General features: G+C 35.2%; 1 protein-coding gene across 2 annotated transcripts in view; it reads left to right on the forward strand.

The window, feature by feature from the left end:
* The window catches only part of SLC26A7 (solute carrier family 26 member 7), a 130684-nt gene that overhangs the window by 32453 nt on the left and 70783 nt on the right, over nt 1–27448 (forward strand). For both annotated transcript variants that reach the window (XM_008068493.1, XM_008068492.1), the window contains exons 3-4: nt 6938–7048; nt 9524–9696. In XM_008068493.1, the coding sequence (XP_008066684.1) occupies nt 6938–7048; nt 9524–9696 (284 nt within the window). The remainder of the gene's footprint in view (nt 1–6937; nt 7049–9523; nt 9697–27448) is intronic.

Raw genomic sequence — 27448 nt, forward strand, 5'->3', positions numbered from 1 at the left:
CCAGGAACTATGTGAACTTTTTCAGAACTCTGTGCCTTTGACTATATTTGTTCTACATAAAATGAATTCCTCAGCCCCACTCCTTAGGCACCTGCTCCCCATACGTTTTTGTCCATCTGTTGTTCCTCATTCAGTACTCAATGTAAGCATTTCTACTTCTTGGAAGTCTCTGTGGGATCCAATCATTAATTCCCTATCTTAATGTTTAGTTATTTTTAAAGCAGAAAATAAAATATATTTTATTCATGTTTTAATACAACCATAAATGTTAGGTAAAAACACTCTAGAACTTTCATGTAAAGAACTCTAATTTTAATAATTATCAGTTAGAAATCTCTCATTGCATGGGAGAAAACATAATCTGATGTGGCATAATTAAAAAGGTAATCAATTGATTGTGTAATCAAAAGACCCAGAATTAGATTAGAATTTCAGGGAATAAATGAAATGTATAGCTGATAAGCCATTTGTAGTGACTCAAGATTTTTATCTTTCCACTGTCCCAATGTTGTGGGATTCCAGATACTTCTGCTACTTTTCTTTGAATCAGAGAAAGTATGAGATAATTCTAAAAGTGGAGAAAGGGAGAGGAAGAATTTCAGGAAGAGAGAGAGAGAGAGTAAGGAAAGAGGGGGAGGGTAGCTGTCTTTACTTTCTAATTGTTAACCTAGAGTAATGCCTCAGGCTCAACTTTCCTTTCATTTTCCTTGTTCATACAAGCTACCATTTCATTTTCATGGAAAAGACTACTCTTAAGAACCATAACTTGGTGATTAAGGAATGTAGCACAAGATTGCATCATTTCTTTCCTTTGAGTCTTCTTGTTGATATTTTCTCCAGTTTCCAAACTCTTTATCCTTCTCTCAGGGAATTATTCGTACTTAGTCTTTATTTATTTTTGTTTTTTAGATAAGAAAATATAGTTTATTTAGAAAGTAAATTGGAGAGAGAGAGAGAAAGAGGGGATTCACTTCCCCAAGGGAGGGGAAGGGGCCAAAACTTAAGAAAACATGACCTGATCATAGCTCAGAGAGCACATAGCCACACCATTGCTTAGCAAGGCAATGGCTGCAATATCCTGGCAATAGCACAATGGCCTGACAATGGTGTAATGGACTGGCAACGGCCCTAGTTCTTATTTCTTGGGATGAGAACTTTAAAGTGCTTCTCTCTTTAGCAATTCTAGGCTTAAGTTCTTAAACGCATGCAAAATAACTTATGAGATCAATATTCAAGACAGGGTTTTGCCACCTCCACTCCCAAGCCTCAGGCATTTATAAGAAATAATTAAGCTTTTTTCATTGGCTAGCCTTTATTTATATGGAATGTCTTTGCTGAGTGGGGTGTTATTTGATCATACTATGATTTATCAAGTGGTAGGACTTATTAGGATAAGAATCTCAGTTTTGATTTTAAAACAAATATCTCAAATCCTAGAGTTCCTTTTCTACCATAGCCAAATGCAGTCATCCATAGGTGATTCAACATTTAGAACTAAATAGCATTGTTTTGCTTCTGTTTGGCAACTTTAAAAAATTGATAATAGTATTTTAACATAATTTTGAGAATTTGGGGGCGAGTTGATGAAACTAAAAATTTTTTGTGTTTGCAGTTGATAGGGGAAATTTATCATTGCTTTTCAGAGTGGTAATTCCTCAATCATTGGTCACAAGTAAGGTGAGTTAGGTCATCCAGGAGAAGGCTCCTTTTTCTTATTATTGAAAGGGTGATGAACAGTCTAGCTGCAACTCTAGTTAGATGCAGGCTGGGAGTAAAGACTAGGGGATTCTGAGGGTTTTGCGTGAGCTGGTCAGCCTGGTTTCAGTCTCCTAAGTATTTTGTGAATATTTTCTTTTGTGTGTACCAGAAATTGGAGATACTAATGAGACAATTAAATTGTATTACTTCTTGTGGAGGCTTAACTCTACAGAGCTTCAAAAGACTAACCACAGTTTCAAATGCGGTTAGCCCATCTACTCACATTTGTTTTTAGACATTGCACAGGCTCTATTTCCTTAAAGTTATAAACACTGAGTTGTGAGAATAGTGCCACGAGAATCCTACAAACACAATTTTTAGTGATGGTACCATGTGTAGTAGTAGAGATTGGATGGGACTTTAACTCTTACTTCTGTGTATTAAATAAGCAATTCTTCAAAAGACACTCTTTTACATTTAGCAACTTAATCTCTAGACACTTGTTTTTTAGCGACTACATTTCTTTGATGCTACTTTTGATGACTAAAATACGAAATTTAAATAGTGCTATAGAGATTCAGGAGTTATGAATGAGAAGTGCAAAGACTGTAATATCATTTAATATTTTTTAAGGACAAGTGGTTTTATTCTGTTCAGAATGTGAAGTTGAATGCCCTGCCGTCAAATGACCTTTTATTTTGTCTCCCTCTAAAAACTGACACCTATATTCATTTTCTATGGCTGTCTTAATGAAGTACCACTAACAGTATGGCTTAAACAACAGAGATTTATTCTTGACGCCAGAAGTACAAAATCAAGGTGTCGAGAGGTTTTGTTTTTTCTGTGGACTGATGATAAAGGTTATTCTGTTCCATGCCTCTCCTTAGCTTCTTTCTGGGGGTTTTCTGGAAATCTTTGGCGTTCTTTGGCATCTGGAAGCAGCACCTTGATCTCTGCCTTCATTTTCACATGGTGCTCTTGCTGCGTGCTTGTATGTCTCTTCACATGGTGTTCTTTAATAAGGACACAAATCATACTGGATTAGAGGCTTATCCTATTCCGGTATGACCTCATCTTAACTAATTATATTTGCAACAGCCTGTTTTCAAATAAGGTCACATTCTGAGGTACTGGGGATTAGAAGTTCAACATATGAATTTTGAGAAGACACAATTCAACCCATGACACTCAGATGTGTTTTATGAAGAAGATTGACATGCTGGGGGCAGTGCATTCTACAGTAATAGCTGTTCCATTCAATTGTGTTAGCTCCATAACCAAAGGTTACAGTTTATAAAATATTGTTGTTCTTGCATTGACACCTGATCAAAGCAAAACTAGTGTTTCTGGATCCTACATGCTTGACCTCTCAATAAAAAGGTAAGGGTGCTAGGCCAACAAAATATAAAGTTTCCAATAGAGTGTAATTCCACTACCAATTGCCAACTTGGTGTACAACACTCAACTTCTAGACACCTCCAGGTTTCTTCAATTTTCTGAATAATTGCTATGATATAAATCTAGATAATTTAGTTGAACCTGAAATAAAAATCTGTATTTTAATACAGAAATCATGTTCTCTGAGATAAATAGTTCTCTTTCTCACCAGCAGTGATTGAGTCACTTTCTAGTGATTTCAGCTGAAAGGTAGGAGCTGAGGCAGAGATTGAGCTACCTACCTGATGCTTGCATGGTCTTTCACGGTCAGGGGTAAGGCACTGTCTAGGGAAGCCAGTCTCACTGCAGACTGGCTAGGTGTGCTAGTGGCAAACATTCAACTTCACACTAAGTTCCTTGAAAGGTTGGTAGTGTTCACAAACTCAAAAACTACTGATGATTTTGATACAAGGATCTAGAATCTCTTCTTCTCCTGTATTACACTAATTATTATTACACCTAAAAAACATGTTTTCTTAAAAATTGCACCTTATAAAGTCTTCTAATGACCATTATTTTGTGGTTTTATCTGCCTTACATTACCAATATATGATTTTCTATCTTTAAAAATAATCAGCTACCTAGAGATCTCAATTTTGGGGTTATCTATCTATCTATCTATCTATCTATCTATCTATCTATCTATCTAATCTATCGTCTCCCCATCTCCTTTTCTCTCTTTCCTCTCTCATCTGCTTTTGAGGTCCTTTGGCCTAATACTCATTGTTTTTAATCCTTCATACTTTTGTTTGTGTTGCTTTTGCTCTTATTTAGTTGGATTAGGCTGTAAAAGAATCTATTAGCATTTGATGTTGTATTTTTTCTAAATAGTAACATTATAAATTGTAATCCTGCTCTTATTTGAATTGAATACTGTGTTTTATTAAACACAGAGAAAGTGTAGATAATTCGAATTTGTAAGTAATGCTAGTTAAGACAGATATTCACTATTTGGGGAGGATTTAACATATTTTACTTTGTATGAGTGTATATGTGTGCAAGATAGAAAAAAATGTATGCAGTTTGTACTATAAAATATAACAATATATGAACCAGAAAAAGAAAACTATATCCAGCCTCCTCTCCTGTTTTTGAGTTATATATATGTGGTGGTCTTGGGCCTTGTAGTTATTATTTGTGGAAGGGATACTTGATGCTTTAAAGTACTGTATATCTGTAATCCCAGCACTTTGGGAGGCTGAAGTGAGAGGATTGCCTGAACTCAGGGGTTCGAGACCAGTCTGAGCAACATGGCGAGACCGTCTCTTTATAAGAAATCAGAAAAATTAGCTGGGTGTGGTGGCACATGCATGTGGTTCCAGCTATTTGGAAGGCAGAGGTGAAAAGATCAACAGAGCCCAGTAGGTCAAGGCTGCGGTGACTGTGAGTGTGCCACTGCACTCCAGCCTGGGAGACAGAGTGAGACTCGGACAAAAAAAAAAAAAGTACCATATATTAGAATTAGTTCATTCCTCCTGTATTTGGCCTTTGTTCATTGCCATATCAACAGAGAAGTAATGTCCCACCGAGGGTGAATGACATTATTGTTTCAAGTGAAAGTTCAGTATTCGTGTCATATGAGATAAATGAAATGTCCACATGATTTCTGGTCTTTGAGGTTGTTCTTGTAGATTCTATTGAAGTGGTGTTTTGCATTTATTTTACAAATCTAGTGATCTTTCAAAAAGTAGGGTTAAATGTAACTTATGTGATTGCTTCCATTTTAATTTGTTAGGAATATGAAACCTTGGAAAATTTCCTTTTTGAATTAAGTTTCTTATGGATTTTATATGCTATAAGCAGAGAGAGATGAGGGTGATTGTGGTAAAGTAGGTAGATAAGTAGGAGATAGCTATTCCTAGGGCAAAAGGAGGGGATCTAGCTACGTTCAGCTTTGTATTAACACCTACCTGTTGCAGGTAGAGCAGCCAAAGAGGTCTACCACCAGACAAGTCCAACCCTGTTAGTATTGACCACGTTTATGGGAATTTAGCATGATTCATCCAAGAAACTTTTTGCTAAATATATCCTTCCTCCTGACCATTGATTTAGTAGCTCTGTATGATCTTTGTAATGTGGGCCTCATTTTTTTTTTTTTGCTTTAGAACACTCTGCATTTCTGTTGCTTGATAGAGTTTTTTTTTTTAAATCAGGTAACCCAATTTGAAAAAAAAAAAAGGATGAGAAAATTTTAATTTTATTTTCTAGCTTTCCATATGACTGATGTAAATACGATACTTTTTACAAAATTACTTACACTAAAAATACCAAGAAGTGCTTGTTGGTAGGAGTGGTGGAAGATTTCGCTTGCTAATGCTAACCTGGCTTTAAAATTTACCCCTTGGCTGGGTGTGGGGGCTCATGCTTGTAATCCCAGCACTTTGGGAAGCCAAAGCGAGAGGGTTGCTTGGGCCCATGAGTTCTAGACCATCCAAGGCTACATAGTGAGACCTTGTCTCTAAAAAAAGACCTATCCCTTAATACCACCCTTTCAGCCCATCAGATTGCTGCCTTTCACCATGCCTGTATACTAGAGCAGCCCTGCCACTGATTCTTCTATAATCGCTTTTAACTCATTTTCACCAGACTTTAGGGATGCATTACCAGTAAACAAGAAATCTGAATTATTTTTTTTTAAAGAGAATGATCATTGGTAGACATTTCATTTATTTTAATTATAGCTAGAATGTTTTGTACTGTTTGAAAAATATTTGATATATAACTATATTAAAAATGAAATGAAATGAAATTTTAAAATGGTGAAAGCTTACCAGTAAACATTTTTGGTATTAGAACCAGATTGCCAGGCTCTATAATGTGAATGATAATCTGGCACCATATTCAGGGACTCTAGATTCTAATGCCTCCTCCTTCCTCAATTCTCTTTATAATTTGTAATGTCCTTTGTGCCAAAACAAATGCCAACCATCAAATCAATAGATGTGAATGAATTTGCCAGAACCTGGCATCAGTCGTGTTTAATTCTAAGGATCAGTCACAAACAAGATAATTTTAATGAAAACATACTTATGCACGTATTTTGTTCACATTTAAACTACCAGTGGTCATTTAGACATGCCTAAGAAAATTTTCTGCATGCATGTACTATGCCACCTATGAAGGCAGTAGTATCTACAAAGAATAAAAATTAACAGTATGAATGATCTCTTAGTGACTCTTTGAAGTAAGTAAAGTTTATGTTTTCCACTCTAGAAACTGTACCTAAAATATAGGCCAGGGTCCAGTTAGGGAAGCATATGGATTTATGCACTGGCTCTGCTACTATGATACATAATCAGGCTGGCAAGTCGATCAACCAACCAGCCAACTTTGAGTATGTGTCCTTTCTTTCCCAGCCCTTGTCCCCATTCCATGTTAGGCTTCTCATCTGTCACTGGTAAAGCTACTAACCTGTCTATTTCACAGATGCCACTGTGCAAATAAAATAATGTGTTAAATGCTTCTAAAATCTAAGTGTGCCTGAGAAATTTTATGATCATTTTATCAAACCTGCCTCTTACTAGGAAGATACTCTGAACTATTATATTTATGTAGACATCTCTGCAATTGAAGGAAAAAGTAGTCATACAAACAGAATGACTTGGGAATTAAAATATAAATATTAACTAATGAGTGAAGTTTCTTCTATTTGGGACAATTAATGCTAGTCTCTTGTTCAGCAAGTAGAAAAATTAAAGTATGGTTTATTTTGTCTATAAATAAACCAATACTTACTCTATTACATAATGAACTGTATCTTAGAGTTATAAGATGATCCTAATTACCTTAGTCTTCTCCACAGGATTGGCCTTTGCTGTTCTTTCTTCTGTGCACCCGGTGTTTGGTTTATATGGGTCTTTGTTCCCTGCCATCATTTATGCCATATTTGGAATGGGACGTCATGTTGCCACAGGTAATAATTCCTATCTGTGTTTATGTTCATGATACTAATGAAAGGGATGCAGAGTGATTATTAACTACTGATTACATTTCCAGAGCAATTCTAACTTCACTGCGAAAACCTCAGCAAACATTAGGGCAAGACTCTGTGTGCATCAGATAGTCAATTCATTTATTGTTATTTATTGCCGTGCCACTATATAACCATAATCCTTATATTGCTAAGGATTCTTTTCATTTTTAAGTTGCAAGAAGACCTTGAAAGAAGGGGAAATGTCCTGAATTTATAATGAGATGAAAGTAAGCACTTGGAAGAAAAAAAAGAAGACTATATAAAATTCAATTACTCAAATAGTGAAAAATATTTTATATGTATTTGATCTAAATGATCTTTTAGGTTTATCCAGCCTAGATTCTATAACCATTTAATTAGTGTATCTCTTTCTTTGCCAAGCTATGTATTACTGAATAATATGTGAAGGGACATGAATATATGAAAGGTCATAGTAATATATGAAGGATCATAATAGAACAGGCTAAGTTTGGTGATAGATAAACTTGTGTATATGTCCTATTTGTTGTTTGCTATTTACATGGGCTTGGAAAAGTTTTAAAGCTCAATTTGCTGCTTTCTCAATAGTGAAATAGCTCCCCAAATTTAATACGATTATAGTGAGGACTAGATAAGTGATGTATCATCTAATTTGGTATTTACTACATGAGATTTAATAAAGTCAGTTATTATAACAAAAATAATACCTTAATTTTAGATATTAAGGTAATAATAATAAAAATAATTTTAACTGGAAATATCCATAGAGGCATTCCTATTTATTCTGTGATGTAAGATCTCAGCTTTTAAGTAATACCATTTTGTGATCATTTCTTCAGTGGTCAGTTTGTGTTATTGATGATTTTTGTTTCCTGTTGCTTTTGTAACAAATTCCCATGAATTTAGTGACTTAAAATAAGATAAGTGTGGGCTCGATGACTCAGCCTGTAATCCCAGCATTTTAGGAGGCCGAAGTGAGTGGATTGCCTGAGCCCACGGGTTTGAGAACAGCCCTGGGGAACTTAGCGAGACCTCGCCTCTACTATAAATAGAAACTTAGCTGGGTGTGGTAGCTCCTGCCTGTAGTTTTGGCTACTTGGAAGACTGAGGTGGGAGGATCTCCTGAGTCCAGCAGGTTGACGCTGGGGTGGCCAAGAGCATGCCACTGCACTCCAGCCTGGGCGTCAGAGTGAGGATCTAACTAAAAAATAATAATAATAAAATAAATAAATAACAACAAAAAAAAAGATGAAGGTATTATTCTATAGTCAGAAGTTCAGAAGTCTGAAGTGGGGTCACAAGGCTAAAACTGAGGTGCCAGCAGGGAGACATTCTTTTTTTGGAGATTCTAAGGGAAAATCCATTCTCTCGACTTTTTAAACTTCTTAGATCATGACCTCTTTGACCATCTTCAAAGCCAGTGATATGGTCTCTTTGGCTCTGATCTTTTGCCTCCATTTTCCATTTTGGACACACTTGGATGCTCTCCTTATTTTTAGGTGAGCTGAGTAGCAACCTCAATTTCAACTGCAATTATTAACTCCCTCTTGCCGTATAGTATAGCATATTCACAGGCTCTGAGGATTAGGGCATGAATATGTTTGGGAGGCTATAATTATGCAGACCACATTGATAAATAAATTTTCCTATAAGATAATGTTTTATTTTTGTATGTTTGACTTTTTAAGTCAATTTACATTGTCATGGGGGAAGGATCAACAAATGATTGTCAGTCATTTACAACAATGCCATCTAAAGTGTGATTTGTGAATCAGTAGAATCAGCGTTATGTGGGAGCTTGTTAGAAGTTGAGTCTTGGTTTCTACCCCAGACCTACTGAATCAAAATCACCATTTTTACAAGATGCCCAGATTTTATTTACATATGTAATATATTATAGCATGTATTATATATATATATATATATATATATTTATATGCTGTGTATACTTGCATACGTATATATATTTAAGTCATGAGAACCATGGATGTTCAGTCACTAGGTGTTTTATTAAGAGTTTTACATATATTATTTTGTTCTAAAACACCCCTTTTTAATAGACATTATTATCTGTAAATTTCAGGTAAAAATAAACCCCTAAAATTTAGAAAGTTACTGGGAAAAAATACAAACTAATTATTTTTTGACCTTCCTATGATTTTCCTATGACATAGGGACCAATTGAATTTTAACAAAAAGTTTCTGTGAACCTTTAATATGCAGAACATATTTCTCTTTTACATCATTTTATTTTGGTGTATCCATGAGTAGAGGCATTTCATGTCCACTTTATTATTAAGAGATTGATGTTAATTTCATGAAGAAAAATTACTTGATCTGGAATCTTACCTCCAACTTAGGTGGTCAGAACATAATACTGACTTACTAAATACAATAACAGAAGGTTCCCCACGCCCTCTACTCTCCCCATTTTAGGCACCTTTGCCTTGACATCCTTAATATCAGCCAATGCTGTGGAACGGCTTGTCCCTCAGAGTATCCAGAATCTCACCACACAGAGTAATACAAGTGTGCTGGGCTTGTCTGATTTCGAGATGCAAAGGATTGGTGTTGCTGCAGCAGTTTCCTTCTTGGGAGGTGTGATTCAGGTAAGGAACACCAAGACTTGGAAATAAAAATAGAATAGTGGTGGCAAAGGAAAGGCAATCGGTGTTTTTGTTTTTATTCTTGTTCATGAGTTTGTTTTTCCAGATGGATAAAGGGCAGATTTGTTCTATCTTTATGGAATATTGTCTACTATCTAAAATAGTTACTCTATACATGCTGGTTGAATGAATGAATTAGAATCAATAAACTGAAGTTACAGAAAAGCGGTTTGCGGCCTTTTAAGAATGAGCTTTCTATAAAACATTTTAAAAAATGGAGTAAGTTTTCTTGTGAGGCAATGAGGCAGCTTTTATGTTCACACAGTGGCTAGATTGTCACTATAAGAGGCGTCATAGGATAAATTCCTAAAATGGGATGAGATCTCTAGAGTCCTTCCCAATGTTAAGATTTTATTGCCTACATCAGTAACGAATGGTACTTATTCTGTGTTATAGTTTTGCTGACTGAGGTCACTGGACTTAGATCGGTGTGGTTGCCAAGATTGCTGTAGTCTTTCTGTTTTTTCAAAATATCAGAATGTGTAATTTGATGTTTCTAATCAGTGGTCAAAATTAGATAACTCAAAAGTGACTATAAAATAAGTGAAGAGAGACACTGAATATTAGACTTGGAATTGCCTGTTTGATAGCCATTTTTGCTTATACTCTCATTGTCAACTGAATTATGTGTGCATAAACTTCCTGAGTGGCAGTGTTCTGGGTGTGGAGAGGCTCTATTTTACAGTATAACATTATTTACATGGTCAAAGATCATGGGAAACACCAACAAAGGTGAAAAACATTGATGATTGCTTTGAATTGAATGGTCAGAGAAAAGACATGACCTAGAAGCAAGGAAAAATTAAAATTCTTAGTATTACATTGCCTTCTGGCTATGTTGTAAGGCCGAAGAACTAAGGATGTAAGATGAAATGAGAATAAGAATTCATGTCTTCCTAGTTTTTGACTAAAACAGACCATATGAGCTGAAGCATATGAACAGCAGTGGAGACTGACTAAACTAGTGGGCCAATGGATGTTTTCTATGAAATGAAAACTAGTTGCCTAGGTATCCCATAAGCTTTGCTTTATTTTTTCAAGCAAGGAAGATACCAGCGATTTCTGAGACTAGCACAGGCATGCTTAGTGGCTTTTTCTCCTCTTAGCCTGTGTGAGGCCCTCTAAGGGGTCTGTCATCTGTCTTCATCTCAAAAATAATCAACTGCATTTTTAAAAAATTCAGTCCACTTTGGACGGGCAGCACAGTTGGTTCCATGTTTTTGCTATTGTGAATAATGCTGCAATAGACATGTGTGTGCAGTTATCTTTTTATAGAATGATTTGAGTGGTACATATACACAATGGAATATTGCACGGAGTGGGGAGGCAAGGAAGAAAATAATATCAATAAGCGTACCTGATCTCAAACCAGGCAAAGTGGGGACCAGAGGCCCAAACTTTACATGTATGATGACTACTTGTATACCTAATCCTGAATTGTACCCCACATCTTTAAAATAAAAAAAAGTTAAAAAGTAAAAACAACAACAACAACAAAAACATGTGAACTGGTGGATTAAACATGGATATGTTGCTTTGGATTTGGTGTAAGTTTTCCTTAAGTTCTATTCATTTAAAATAAAAATCTCTTTATTATCACAGCAAAGATACTGTTTTCCTTCCTGTCTCATTATTTTCCATTAATATTTCTGTTTGAATTTATGATTTTTACTAGGTTTGGTCTTTTTTCTTATTCTATAAAGCATGGAGCAAGTAGTTTTAGGTATACGTTAGTATTGTAAAAAATAATCTAAGGGTATAATTGATTAGCAGTAAGTCCCAGCAGCCTTCTGCTTAGTCTAGTATTAACTGTTTTCCATAAGTTTAAAGCAATCCTCAGGTGTTTTGTTATTATCTAGCATATTTGGATTGAGAATTTAAATGATAAAATATAAAAGTAAAAGCCACAACTCTAACAACATAAAAAAAAAAAATGTCTCATTTCCTGGAATGAAATGCCGTAGAATTAAAAGGGTAAAGCAGGATATTATTAAAGATAATAAAATAATTTTATTTTCATGGCATTTTATTACATGTAAAATCTGATCCAGAGAGTTGCATGTTTTCTCTTATAACTTCATCACACATCTGCTTTCCTTCCTCTTTAGCTCTGGTCCTGGATATGTGACTTGTATGTTTGCAATTTTTAAACAGATGACTGGACTTGGTTTGACATCCAAACTCATCTATCTATTGTCAACTAGAAACTTAGAGAGTCTTTTGGATCTTTGGGATCCAGCTTCTTAGTCATTTTTCCTTTAGATTTGAAACCCACTGCATCAGGGTATACAGTTTCTACAAACATGGAATGTGTTTGTGTTGGGAGCCAGCCATGGCGGCCCACTGAGCGTTAGGGATCAGGAAAGGTCGTTGACCCCGAGACCACTAGGATGTGTTCGGGAGCTATTGACCCCATTTCCTCCTCCTTTCTACTCAGCACTAACCAGATTAAGCTCCCTGTGAGCTCAAAACATAAAAACTCTGAGTCCGGGACTAACACAAGCTAACTTTAGAAGCTCATTGCTTCCATTCTTCCACAAACTGCAGTTTTGGTTTTCACACAACTTATAATTCAAACTCGTGTCACATCTAAGAGCCTTAGTATTGGTCACAGGCTTCTGGGTTACGATCTTAGGATTTATTGAAGGTGTAAATTGTAGAATATAGTTTTAGAAGACAGCCATTTTGTTGAAAGAATGCAACTGGGTTACCTGCAGGTAGTCCACTGTGAACTTTGGACTGGGCCACATTCCAAACATTCTGGGATGGGCCACTTTCCTTTGTAAAGTAAATACTTAAGCTACTATAGAATTGTTTAACTTGGCATAAATCAATCAGCTGAGGATGAAAAAGGTTTATAGAATATGTCAGTCACGGATTAGGTTATCCTTTGTTATGGGATTTTAAGATTATCATATGAAAAGGGTTTAAAGGCAATCATTGATTAAGTTTTCATGGATTAAGGTTTCTGGTGGGTGGGGGACGCCCCTCCCACATCTGACTTTGTGTATAAAAGACCCTTTGTAATTCCCAATAACACACATCGCTTCTGCACTAGACTGGAGTCCAGTCTCTTTCTTTCTCTCTCTCTCTCTTTCTTTCTTCCTCCCCCGCCATCTCCACCTTTGGGGTATCCTGAACCCAGCTGGAGCTGGACTCTGGCATGTTTGTTTGCCTCATTTTATTTATTTGTGTTGTTTTGCTTTTGTTTATACATTATTCATTTTCAGGTTGGTTTTTTTCTCCCTCTGAAGGTCCAACTGACGGAATTATTTAGGTTAATAAGATTATATTGTTAAGGTGTCAGAAACAATCACATCTGATCTGATTCACAGTTGGAAATGCTCTCAGCTGCAAGTAACAGAGAACCCTACTATCAGAGGCTCACACCATAAAGATATTTATTGCTTCTTTTATTACAGGAGTTATTGAAGCAGGGTCTTGAGGGGCCTTGGTGTATGGCAACACATTCAGTTGATTAACTAATCTGCTTTCTCTTATTAGATAATAAGGGTTCTGTGTCTATCAGTACATTTTCTTTTTTTCTCTTCTTGTAGTTTACAAGTATTTTTTTCTCCTGAATTGTAGTTTTTATTTGTTCAGTTTTCCCTCACCCAACTCTGTCTTGACTTTTTTGCTTATATTCTTTAACATTATTTTAATAATTCTAGCATTTCTATTTCATTAATTTTAATCTGTCTTATGTAACTTATCTTTCAGAAGAAGGTATGTCATAAAATAAGAAAGGAATCAGAATGAAGTTGATGTATACTTTTAGCACTGTCTTTATCACATAAAATTTTGTTATTTTAGTTTGCTATTCATCTTTTTAATTTTTTCCCACTTTTTGTACATCTATATTTAAGCTTGTTTCTGTGAAAGACATTATTTATTTATTTTTATTTTTGGAAGACATTATTTAGAAAACAAAGTTCTAGAGGGTAATTAGAGTATCATAGCCCATTTTAATGTCTTTATTGTACCTAGCATAGAACCCTGTAAATGATCAATTCTCAGAAAACTTACTGAATTAAAACAGTGAATTATCTATTCAGGAATCTGAAACCAAGAAATAGCAGACATCATGCTAGGTATCATTTCATGATTACAAAAATTAATTGAGTCTGACCTTTGTTGATTTTAATTATTAGTTTAACAAGAGGGGACTGTAAAAACAAAAATCACATGCAGAACTGTCACCTCCCTACTTCCCCACACTTCCTGTTTCTCCATTCTTTCCACTCTAGTCTCTCTGCCTCTGTAGGGAAAGACTCAATTGTTTCTAGTTTATACTTTCTATGTATCATTTGCTAAATGAGATGATATCTGTATATATCCTTATTTGTTTTTCTTCTGTGAAAAAGTAGTAATTTTTATATTTTGCTTTTTTCATTTAATAGTACATCTTGGAAATCACTCTGTATCAGCTCATAGAAATATTCCTCATGCTTTGTTATGACTGCACAGGACTCACTGGTGTATTAATAGCATAATTTATTCACACATCTCTATGTGAGCATTTAAATGGACTCCATCATATGGAATGGTAAACAATGCTGCTCTGTATGTATATCTGAATTCTCATTTAGTTAGTAATGTCTATTCGAGGTGGATACCTAGAATGGGATTACTGAGCCAAAAAGGTAAATGCAAAATAAAAACAAATGTAGTTTTGTTAGTTATTGTCAAAAACTCCCTTCCAAATGAGCTGTAGTAGTTTATGTTCCCACAGCAGTGTATGAGAGTGCCCTTGGTCCTCACCAACATAATATATTCTCAGACTTTTAAATTGTGGCTAATCGGGTGAAAAATTCAAGGGTAATTGGAGTTTCCCAAATTTTGAGTGAGTTTCAACATCTTTTCATATGTTTAAGATCCTATTGTACCAATTTTGTGAATTGTCTGTTCATATTTTCCTCATTTTTCCATCAGAGTTTTAGATCTTTTCTTCTCAAATTTTTAGAGTTCTTTATATATTGTGGATATTAGCCTTTTATGTTATATATACTGCAAACGTTTCCTTCTAATTTGGCAGTCTTTGATTTTAGTTTACCATGCAAATTTTAAAAATGTAGTCAAGTTTATAATTTTTTCTTTTATCGCCTGTGAATTTTAAATCGATGTTAGGAAGCTTTCCCCTATGTTGAGTTTATAGAGGAATTCACCTGAATTTTTTCCTTGTACTTTTGTGATTTAATTATTTATTTATTTACGTTTGGTTTCCTGATTAGTGTGGAGTTTATTCTTGTGTATGGTGTGAGATATGGATCTAATTTAATTTTTCTAAGTGGCTACCTAGTTGTGTCAGTAACATTTATTAAAAAGCTCATCTTTTGCTTCCATGACTTTGTTTCTATGACTTAAAATGCTACCTTTATTATTTCCTTATGCACTTACACCTATTTCAGGACTTTCTAGTCCCTTCTCTTCTATTTTATTCTACTATCCATATATCTATTCCTGGACGGTAGCACCCTGTTTTATGGGAACTTTGTAGAATGGCTTAATGTTGTAGGACTTTGTAGTTGTTGTTTTTTTTTTTTTTTTTTTGAGTCGGAGTCTCACTCTGTAGCCCAGAGTGGAGTGTAGTGGCCGCTCCCAGCCACCGCAGCCTCGACCTGCCGGGCTCCGGCGATCCTTCTGCCTCAGCCTTCCAAGTAGCTGGAACTACAGGCATGCGCTACCACGCCTGGCTTATTTTGATCTGTTGTAGAGATGAGGTCTTGCCAAGTTGCCCAGGCGGGTCTCGAACCCGCGGACTCAGGCAATCCACTCACCTCAGCTTCCCAAAGGCGCGGGATTACAGGCTGAGCCACCGAGCCCGGCGGGACTTTATAGTTTTAATTTTTTTTTGTTTTCCTGTCTATTTTGCATGTTTGTTTTAATTTGTGAACTTTAGCATCAACTTGCCTAGCTTCATTAAAAATAAAAAGGCTTGTTAATATTTTTACTGGGGTTGTGTTAAATTGACATCTTTATGATGTTGAATTGTACTGTCCAAGAACAGGTGATGCCTTTCCTTTGGTTCAAGTCTAATTTTATGACTTTCAGAGTGTTTTAAAAGTTTCCTCTTACAGGTTCTACATATTTTTCTCAAGTTTATTCCTAAGGATTTAATTTTCTTTATTGCTATTATAAAAGGGGTTTTTCCTCTACCATTATATCCTCTGGTTGGTTATTGTTTTTGTCAATGAAAGCTATTGATTTTTGTATGTTAATTTTATTTCCTGATACTTTACGGAATTCTTTTATTATTTGAATTAGCTTTAATGTTCATTGATTTACTAGGATTTTTTAGAGATATTTTTACTTCTTTACAAATTCATGACTTGTGAGTTTTCTAATACCATGATATTAGGCATACTTCTATTATAATGTTAAGTAATAGTGAAATGGGTGGGCATTCTTGCCCTTTCTTGAGCTTACTTAAAAGTCCATTAACATCTCCATGAATTATAATGCTGGCTTTAATAATAACGTTTATAGGCTGACTGGTGGCTCATGCTTGTAATCCCAGCACTTTGGGAGGGAGGACTGCTTGAGCCCAGGAGTTGAGACCAACATAGGCAATAAGGCAAGACTTTGTCTCTACAAGAAAATTAAAAAATTAGCCACACATGGTAGTGCATGCCTGTAGTCCCAGCTGTTTAGGAGGGAGGCTGCGGTGGAAGGATTGCCTGAACACAGGAGGTCAAGGTAGCCATAATTGTGTCACTGTTCTCCAGCCTAGGTGACCTTGACTCAAAAAAAAAATTTATATATTTTGTCATGTTTTGAAGTTATTTATTTTGTTATATTTTTGTGCTTTCAATAGAAATTAGAAAAAAATGTTAAATAGTACTGAAGGCTTTTTCAGCATTGATAGAGATAATCCTATTTTGTACTTTTATAATTATATTAGTAAATTTCCTAATTTTAAACTAACCTTAAATTACAAGACTAAAACACAGTTTGTTACGGTATATTTTATTCATAATATGGTATTGGATTTTATTTGTTGATTTTTTAAAAAGCACTTTGCCATTATTTTCCTTCAGTGGTATTGGATTGTGGTTTTCTTTGATATGCTGTCTTTGTTAAGTGTAATTGTTTTACCTTCTCTCTGTCCTTTCCTAGTGCTCCTAAGCATGTATAGTCCTTTTGGAACAACTAGTCTTAGAGGTTTTGTAGAATCCCTCTTTAAAGTCACCTGTTGGTTGGTGCTTTCTTATGGAATAATTTATTGATGTTGTTCTTCAGTTTCTTCTACAAAAATTGGTCAATTTAAAGAGTCTAGCTCTAATATAGTCAAATGTGCAATCTTTATTTTCTTGGAAAATTATCATTTTTACATTGCTTTTCAAGTTTATTTACAGGTAGGCCTTTCAAGTAATCTCTTACGATTTTTACAAAATAACATTTTCATGTTTTCTGCTTTAATATTTCCTATTTTCATGTTTGTAATTTTTTTACCTTTTCTCTTGATCAAGTTAGTAAGTGACCTATTTTGTTGATTCCTTTTTTTTTTTTGAGTTGGAGTCTTACTCTGTCACCCAGACTGGAGTGCAGTGGCCGCTCCCGGCCTCTGCAGCCTCGACCTGCTGGGCTCCGGCGAGCCCTCTGCCTTAGCCTTTCAAGTAGCCGGAATTACAGGCATGTACTACCATGCCCAGCTGATTTTTTTGATTTATTGTAGTTGCCCAGGCGGGTCTCGAACCCGCTGACTCAGGCAATTCACTCACCTCAGCCTCCCAAAGCGTGGGATTACAGGCTGAGCCACCGAGCCCGGCTGATTCTTTTTTTAAAAATAGGAAATAGTAGGTCTATTTTTGGCATTTAGACCTATGCTTTTATCGTTATTATTTCCTCCCATTTGCTATTTTTAAAAAATTATTTGTTGCTTGCTTTCCAGTTTTCCATGTGGGAATTCTATGTATTTATTATAATTTTTTCACTTTTACTAATAAGTGCAGTTAGTGCTATGAATTTTCCTATGCCCATTGCTTGAAATGCATTCTGTTGATTCTGATATAGTGTGTGTTTGTCTGCCAATATGTTTTAGAAATAAAAATTCTGTAATTTCAGTTTTTATTTTTCCTTTCATCCAACAATTAAGAGAAGACTTTTAAATTTTTTTGTGAATGGGCTTTTTGCTTTTTTCCAATAATTTCCTTTAAAAAATTTTTTATTTTAAAGATGTGGGATACAATTCAGGGTTAGGTATACATCATGCAGGTACTCTTGTTGATGAGGTGTGTCTCCCCTCCTCTGGCAGATTCCCACTACTGACAATCCTGCTTTCCCCCCTGCCCCGCCCCCAGGCAGTTTCCTGCTACTGCCAATCCTTTTCTTATACTATTATAATAATTGTTCAAGGCCCACTTATGAGTGAGAAAATTTGATACTCACTTCTTCTGTAATAGATCACTGAGTATTATAGACTCTACGTTCATCTGGGTTGCTGTAAAGTATATAATTTTGTCCTTCTTTACGGCTGTGTAATATTCCTTCATGTCTATGTAGCACATTTTTTTTTTTTATCCTGTCCTCTTTCCATGGGCAACACAGTTGGTTCCATATTTTTGCTACTGTGAACAATGCTGCAATGAACATATGTATACAGGTGTCTTTTCCATAGAGTGCTTTGAATTCCTTTGGGTATATTCCCAGTAAGGGGATTGCGGGGCCATATGGAAGGTCAATTGTTAGATCTTTTAGGAATCCCCACACAGAGCTGTACTAGTTTATACTTCCACCAACAGTGTAGAGTGTTCCCTTTTTGCTGCATCCTCTCCAGCATCTGTTGTGTTTTGAGTTATTGATGATGGCCATCCTGACTGGAGTTAGGTGGTATCTCAGTGTAGTTTTAGTTTGCATTTCTTTTATAACTAGTGAGGCTGAGCATTTTTTCACACATCTGTTGGCTGCTAGTATATCTTCTTTTGAGAAGTGTCTATTCATATAATCTTTTGCCCACTGTGTAATGGGGGTGTTTGTTTTTATCTTTTCAGTATGTTTGAGTTCCTTGTGGATCCTAGATGTTAGGCCTTTGTCAGACATACAGTTGGTAAATATTTTTTTCCCGGTCTGTGGGCTGTCTTCTTTCTCTCTTTATGGTTTCTTTGCCTTTGTAGAAGCTCGTCAGTGTGACGAGGTCCCACTTGTCTAGCTTCTCTCTTATGGCATGGGCACTTGGGGTTTTGATCAGGAATTGGTTGTTAGTTCCAATTTCCATGAAGGTGACTCCTGCATTTTCTGAGGTTCTTATAGTTTGAGGTTTTATGCTTAGGTTTTTGATCCATTTAGAGTTGATTTTCGTGTGTGGTGATCGGTAGGGGTCTTGTTTTAATCTTCTGCATATGGTCAACCAGATTTCCCAGCACCATTTACTGAACAAGTTTTCCTCTCCCAGTGGTTGGTGGTGGAGGCTTTGTCGAAGATGATTTAGTTGAGAAATTGGGGCTTTGCTTCTGGAATCTCTATCCTGTTCCATTGGTCTATATGAATTTCTAGTGCAATAAGCACTGTGATCAGGTAGTATGGTTTGAGTGTGTTCCTTGACTAATGTTTTCCTTGTAATCTAATATGCGATCAATTTTTATGAATGCTTCACGAGCTCTTGGGATAAAAAAAGTATGGTGCAGATTATCACTATAAAGATCAATGCATAGCTATTAAATTCTGCCTTATTATGATTATTCACTTTATGATTATTTGATCTTTCTTGCACTGAGAATGAGGAATTTATTACTGTAGACTGTCTTCACCAGAGTAATGGTAGTGTAGTGTGGTTTGATTATCTCCTTTTAGGTAAGCTGAACTGTATATGTTCATGTCATAAATATAAGTGCATTCAAATGTCTCTCATTCATTGTCATTCAGGCAAAATAAATTATTCCTCTCTTATCCATAGCCAGTTGATTTGTATTTCTACTATAAATAAAGTGTACTTGTCAACCACAGTAATGAAATGTGATATATTTCTGTGCTGTACATTAGATTATGGGCCTTTTACAAACAGCCTTATTGAGATATAATTGCCATACAATAAATTTTACATATTTAGAATATATAATTTGATAAGCTTTGACGTATGTATATGCCCATTAATCTGTCATCAAGACAATGAAACTATATGTCATTTCACTAAATTTTTTCTTGACTATTGTAATCTCTTCCTCTCAATCCTTTAGACAGTCCAGTCCCCATCCCATGCCAATGACTGATGTGCTATCACTATAAATTAGTTTGTATTTTCAAGAGTTTTGTAAAAATAGAATCACTGTCCCCCTACCTTTTTGAGAGTCTGGTGTCTTTCACTCAGCAAAACTTTATTGTTTTTGATTTTATAGTTTTATTGTAATGACTTTGTAACAGCAGGGACTCCGATAATTAGAAGTCATGCAGTTTCTGATTATTGATAATGCAGTGACTAAACTGAAGTGGTATGATTGGTGTGATTATCTTTTTGTTTCCAGTTCTATCATCTATTTCTAAGGCATATTCAATGTTTCATTTTGCAAAGAAAGTATTTTGGTGGAACTGAAGCAGTTTCATGCTATTAGTAATATTTTACAAAAAAATGTTTTCTGGCCTAAAAACAGTAGCAGCCAAGAGAAGAATTCCTTGCACACTCACAGCAATGAGATATTGATTTCAAGGTAAAGGAGACCCTTTTAAGATGCCAGTATCAGTAAGCATTTCTTTGGGAGAAAAACACATTTAATAAAAAATCAATGCACTTTTAAAATCATTGTTCTCTTCTCCCTGTAGCTTTTACGATTTTCCATGATGGGCACTTTGCCCATTCCTTTTTCCAAGAACTGAGAAGGGTCTGGAATTGTCCCTATCCATTTACCTCTGGAAAATTTCCCAAGCTCTACTTTTTTGAAGCAACCACAGGACAAGATTTCTGCCCTGGAGGACATGGGGATATACCGCTCCTTTGTTTGACTATTGCATAAGTGTGGGTAACACAAGGTGTAGTGTTTAGGGACAAAGTCTTGTCTTATTGAATTAGTGCATTCTGGAAACACATTGTCTTATATCTTCAAGCGTGATTAAAACCACAAACAAAAAACTGTAGACCTAAGTAGGAGATTCTTCACTTACTTTTGGTAAACATTTGTTTTTTTTTTCTTTCTTTCTTTTTTTAAGTGTAATGAATAGGAGGATCAGGAGTGCAGAAAAATCTTAACATGAAAACTAGTTTAACCTGCCTATTCATAGTCAGGAAGTCATTACCCTGCTTACTCTAAATCTTTCCAGTTGTGTTTCTACCTTGTGAAGCTAAAAAATAATAAATTAATAAAATTAGAATTATAACAATCTTAAAATTATAAAAACATTCCTCATGTAAAATGATATTTATTATCCTATTATGTGTCAAGCACTGTTCTAAGCTTACTGCATATATTCATATATTTAATTTTCACTGAAATTTTATGAAATAAGTAATATTATTTTCCCATTTTACAGGTGAAGGTGCTGAAAGCTAAAGTGACTTACGTAGAATCTTGTTGTTTGGTTTTAGCACAGTAGGAGTTGCACTTCAGTACATCTTCTCTTAGCTGCTATGATGCAAAACTTTCTAAACTAACATTGAGAAAGGAAGCAAGGAAACTTAATCCAGCAACTTCCAGAGCCAGGCATTGTACTAGATCTCTTCTGTATTTTACCTCCTTAATAATAGCAGCAGCCTGTGCACTGGGAATGTGCTATGTGGTGGGGCAATGCTCTTGACTTCAGAACTGTGTGCCTGTCTATTCTCTAGGCCTGCAAGACCCTTCTCTTACCACTTGTGTGATTCCTCCTTGTCCATCAAGGTTCAGCTTAAATACAATCATCTCAGAGAAACCTTCCCTGATATCTCTGCTTATATGTGAGTCCTCTTACATGCTTCCATAAGATATTACTCATATCCTACATGAGTGGGGCTCTCAATCTACCAGGAAATATTTTTTATACATTTGCTTTCTTTTCTAGATTGTGAGTCTCTATAGAACAGAGGCTATTTGTCTATAATTCTAGCAGCTGGTACTTACTAAATGTGAGTTGATTAAATAGAAGAAAAAAAGAGTCAGTTAAATGTTAGTGGCCTTACTTCATTAAATAATCAACATTAAATTGTTTTTTTTTTTTTTTTTTTACCTTTTTAGGATTATCACTTTCTTCTCCACCTTCTACCAGAAGATAGAGACTGTGTCTGTATCTTTTTAAATTATAGCACAGTTCTTAAAAAACAAGAAGTAATGAAACTCATACTTTTCTAATTTGGTCAGGTATTTTGTCAGGTTCATCCAGTTCAAATGTGGAGACGTAGTCAATAAAATTTTTCAGCTCTTCTTACAATTACCCTCATACCTGATGAAAAACTTTTTAACTACACTGCAACTTCCTACTTCCCTGTGTCTTTTAATAATATTGTGCTTCCAACCTTCCAATTTTACAACTTCTTGTTTTCTTTAGCTAGGGTAGATATGAAGGCAGGTGGGTGAAATTTTCCACCCCTGGCAGTTCTGAATATCATCATTTAACTCAGGTTAGGTTTTTTCTTAAAAAGTCTGAGAACTAAAAACATTATGCTGCTCCCTTTGACCACGTAATTCCAAATAAAATCCATTTTTATGTCCAGTAAATTTCTTATATAGTCCACACAAATCAAATAAAAATTTTCTAAACATATTATCAGATTCCCGGGAGGAATCTATACTTGACTCATCTCTCTGCTCTCCAATGCTGCTCTGTCTAGTCTAGGTGTTTGTGTCCTTTTTTTGTCTGACTATTTCTGTTATACTAACCTTTTAAATGGGCATTTGTTCCACATTCTGTCATCAGATTATTCCTACTAAAGCACAGCTCTGATGTTTGAGCCAGTGTGCAGCATACTTCTTGGCAAGATCAGGTGTTTAATAAAATGTATGGAAAAGTGATGTCACTCACTCCTGCAACCCCTTTTTCACTACATTTACAGTGCTCCATATTCTGACTAACATTTCTAGCTTTATTTTCTATTACTCCCTTTTGGCTAGGTTTTCCCCTTCTAAACTAGCAACCCTGTGTCCTCTGAACACAACCAATGGTATTCTGCTTTGCACTCATATGCTTCCCTCTTTAAAGAATGTTTTCTAATTATCTCTCTCTTTTGAATTTCTCTTTAAGTGTCAACACACAACTATAACCCTATCCAGTAAGATCTCTTTCTCCCTCTGAAATCCAGTGGCATGTTTATCTTCTTCCCTTTTATGTGTGTGGTTTATATCTTTGTCTTGATATATTATGGTTATTTGCACATTTGCTGTACCTCTGAACCCCAGCTGTTTGGTGCTCTTCTGAGAGACCTTCTTTTTCCCCAAGGCCATGTATGCAGGACTCAGGGACTCTTTATGTACAGTACATATTGGTAAGAAATGTACAGCCACTTGAAGATTCTGTGGAACTGGTAGAAAAGGTTTGCTTTTCTTTCTCTTGTATAGCTTATTTTAGGATAATTTTAGATTGCAGAAAAGTTGTGAAGATAGTCCATAGAGTTGCCACATACCCCACATAGTTTCCCCTATTGTTAATATTTTACACTAGTATGCTATATTTGTCACAGTTAACTAATTGTAATATTTTCTTATTGCTGGGCACAGTAGCTCAAGCGTATAATGCTAGCACTTTGGGAAGCTGAGGTGAGAGAACTGTCTGAGCTCAGGGGTTCAAGACCAGCCTGGGCAATTTGGTGAGACCTCACCTCTACAATAAATAAAAAAATAAACTGAGTGTGGTGGCGCATGCCTGTGGTTCCAGGTACTTGGAAGACTAGGCGGAAGGATTGTCTGAGCCCAGCAGGTTGAGGCTGCAGTGGCCGTGAGTGTGCCACTGCACTCCAGCTTGGGTGATAGAGTGAGACTCTGACTCAAATAAATAAATAAATAAATAAGCAATTAAATAAATACATAAAATAATATTTTGTTATTAACGAATATCCTTATGTTATATTGAAATTTCCTTAATATTTACATAATGTTCTTTTTTCTGTTCCAGAATCCCATCTAAAATATCACATTACACTTAGTTGTCCTATCCTTCCCCTTCCATAGTCTTCTCTTTACTGAAAACTTCTGAGACTTTTCTTATGTTTTATGATCTTGACAGTTTAGAAAAGTACTGGTCAGGTAGTTTATAGAATATCCCTTGATGAAGATATATTTGATGTTTTCCTCATGATTATATTGGGGTTATAGATTTTTTAGGCAGCGACGCGACCGTGTGTGTAAAATTATGGTAAAATACACACAACATAAAACTTATCATCTTAACCATTTTACATATATAGTTCTCTAGTATTAAATACATTCACAATATTGTGCAACCATCACCATCATCCATCTTTGTTTTTTATTTTATTTTAGATTCAAGGGTACATGTGCAGGTTTGTTACATAGGTATATTGTGTGATGATGAGGTTTGGGTTTCCATTGAACCTGTCACTCAAAAAGTGTGCATGGTACCCAACAGACAGTTTTTCATTTTGTTCCTCCCCTTCCCTCATTAGGAGTCCCCAGTTTACATCCTTATGCCTGTGTGTAGCCAGCATTTAGCTCCCATTTATAAATGAGAACATGTGGTATTCTATTTCTAATTTTTTGAGGAACTACCATACTGTTTCTCATAGTGATATAACACTTTATGTTTCTACCATCAGTGCACAATTCCAACTTCTCCATATCCTTGCCAAATCTTGTTTCTGTGTGTATGTGTGTATGCATGCGTGCACATGTGTGTTTGATAATAGCCATCCTAACATGAGGTGATATATCATTGTTTTGATTTGTACTTCTTTAATTAGTAGTGATGTTGAGCATCTTTTCATGTGTTTATTGGCCATTTTTATATCTTTGGAGAAATGTCTATACAGTCCTTTGTACATTTTTGAATTAAGTATTTTTGTTGTTGTTGAGTTTAAAGAGTTCTCTGCATATTCTGGATATTAATCCCATGTCAAATAAATGGTTTGGAAATATTTACTACCATTTTATGGACTGCCTTTTTATTCGGTTGATAGGATCTTTGATGTGTAAATTTGTAATATTTTCATGAAGTTTAGTTTGTTTATTTGTTTGATGTCCATGCTTTTGGTATCATATTTAAAAAAATCATTGCCAACTCCAATGTTATGAAGATTTTGCACAATTTTGTCCTCTAAGAGATTTATAGTTTTGGTCTTTGATCCATTTTGAATTTTGTATAGGATATAAGGTAAGGGTTCAACTTCATTCTTTTGCATGTGGATATCCAATTTTCCTTGCTTCATTAATGAAAAACACTGTCATTTCTTCCACTGAATGGTCTTATACTCTTGTCAAAAACATTTGACCTTATATGCCAGGGTTTATTTCTGTGCTTTCTATTCCATTTGTCTATGTATCTATTTTTTATGCAGGTATAACACTGCTTTGATTACTGTAGCTTTGTAGTAACTTTCAAAATCAGGATATGTGAATCCTTCAGCTTTATTCATTTTTTCAGGATTGTTTTGGCCATTTGGGGTTACTTAAGATTCCTTTCTACATGATTTTTTAAAATTTACATGCATTAAACTTCACACTTTTGTGGTAGAAATCTATGGGTTTTGACAAATGCATAATGTCACACATCCACCTTTACAATAACATACAGAATAGTTTCGCCATCCTAAAAATCTCATGTTTCACTTCCTACACACTCCCCTATTCCAAAGCTTCTGAAAACTACTGATCTACTTACGATTCTATAGTTTTGCCTATTCTAGAATGTCATGTGGATGGAATCAGATTGCCTTCTTTCACTTACAGTATGCATTTAAGATTCATCCATGTATTTGCATGACTTGGCTCATTCCTTTATATTACTGATTAGTATGAAGGAAGGTTTTATATTCTGAATTTTATAACACATAACTTCATAGGTATCCATTTCATATTTTTTCTCTCAAGTTCTCTGGTCACACAGAGGTTTTCTTGCCATATCCTATGCAGCACTTGCTATTTTTCTAATGTCAAGAGCAGTTTAATTCTTTCCTTCAAAACTGCAATAGACACAGAGCTCAGCAATAGATGCAAAGCTCTTTATTTGTTTCCAGTTCCACCTGAACAGCTTCTCAGAATTTACCTTCCAAACACCTATATTATTCTTCTTTATGGTTTTGGTTAACTTTCCCCTTTCCCATCATCATCTTTTATACCATCTTTTAAGGTGTTAACTGTATCTTTAGCTCTACAAAAATGCTGTGCCTAGTCCCTAGTAGGCATTCAATAAATATTCACTGAATGGACCAATAAGTGATTTGGTATAATGTAAGAGCCGGATTGCAGGTAAACCAACATAACTTGAAATGAATGCTAGGGTCTGTCCACCTGGGTAATATAATTATTTTCTATATACTTAAAAAATATTTGAAGCCGACTTGTAAAAAAGTGACCTAAAATATGAGATACACTCAATTTATGTAGAAGACATGGTGTTTATACAAGCACTAATGAATAGTATTATGCTAGTGAATCTTCATAATGTATTCAGAGGTTTTCAGTGTTAGCCCAGAACATCAACATTACTACAAACAGCTGAAGTATATTGCATGAAATTAATTTTTTCATAGAATATTGCATGATCAGGTTTTGGGATTTGGCCAGCCTGATTAGAATTATTATTATCTATATTATTAGTAGAAGGAGACAATGTGGCTGTTTATCAAGTAATTAACATTAAAAAATCCTTAACATTGTCATAAAGCTTAAATACTGGGATTTCAAGCAAAATATTTTAGAAGGACCTCAATTTTAATATACTTAAATTGGAAGATAAATATGATTCAATTTGTGGGTCCTTCTTGCAAGGCTGTGTTGCTTGGAAACTTGCTGCCTTCGAGCTGTATATTAACAGTCTTTGTATGCCATATCTCTGATTTCAATGTAAATAAACTTGAATTTTGGGTAGTGGGTACAAAAAGAGTCCTTAAATCTCTCTCACCTCCCTTCCCTTTCTACTTCTCTTCCTCCTCCTCTTCTTAAAATATCTGCCATTGACTTTGGTTATGGAGAAGATTGTCACTCAGAAGAGAGTAATTTTTCCTCTGTCAAATTTCACATGTTTGCAAACATCCCTTATAGTCCAATTGTTTGTATCAGAAATGAGGTCATAAAGAACTTATTGACCTTCCAGAGTCAAGAACTCTCCATTTTAAAGATTTATCCCTTGCTGGGAGAATTGTTTTAAAGTATAAAAATGCATACATGTATAATATTACAAATATATTTCAAGTCTTTGGGTATTTTAAAAGAGGCTACTCTACCTTTGCATTTCTGTTGCAAGGTAGGTTCCCATACTTTTTAACACTTGAAATGGTTGAACTCTTTTTTTGTATCTTGTATTTTTTCTGCACCTTTCTTTTTGTAATTTATAGGTTGTGGAAATGACAAGGAAGCAGCTATTAGAAGGTAATGGTTTAGCTGGAAGTGTGTGGTACCATTTCAGGTTAGGTGACCGTTATTTCTCAGGCATGGCAAATCCTTAACCCCTCTAAGTAGGACTTTGAACATAGGAAGTAGAAAACAGAAGGTAAAACAGCCTATATGAGGCCTTCCAAAACTTTTATTCTTGAAATAAATGAAGATTATTTGGCATACAGATAAGATCTTTCCAACATACCCAGTATGTATAAATTCCATATATGCAAACTGGTTTTTACAACTTC

Source organism: Carlito syrichta, unplaced genomic scaffold, assembly GCF_000164805.1.
Source record: "Carlito syrichta isolate Samal-C Ts95f unplaced genomic scaffold, Tarsius_syrichta-2.0.1 Scaffold311050, whole genome shotgun sequence".
Lineage (NCBI taxonomy): Eukaryota > Metazoa > Chordata > Mammalia > Primates > Tarsiidae > Carlito > Carlito syrichta.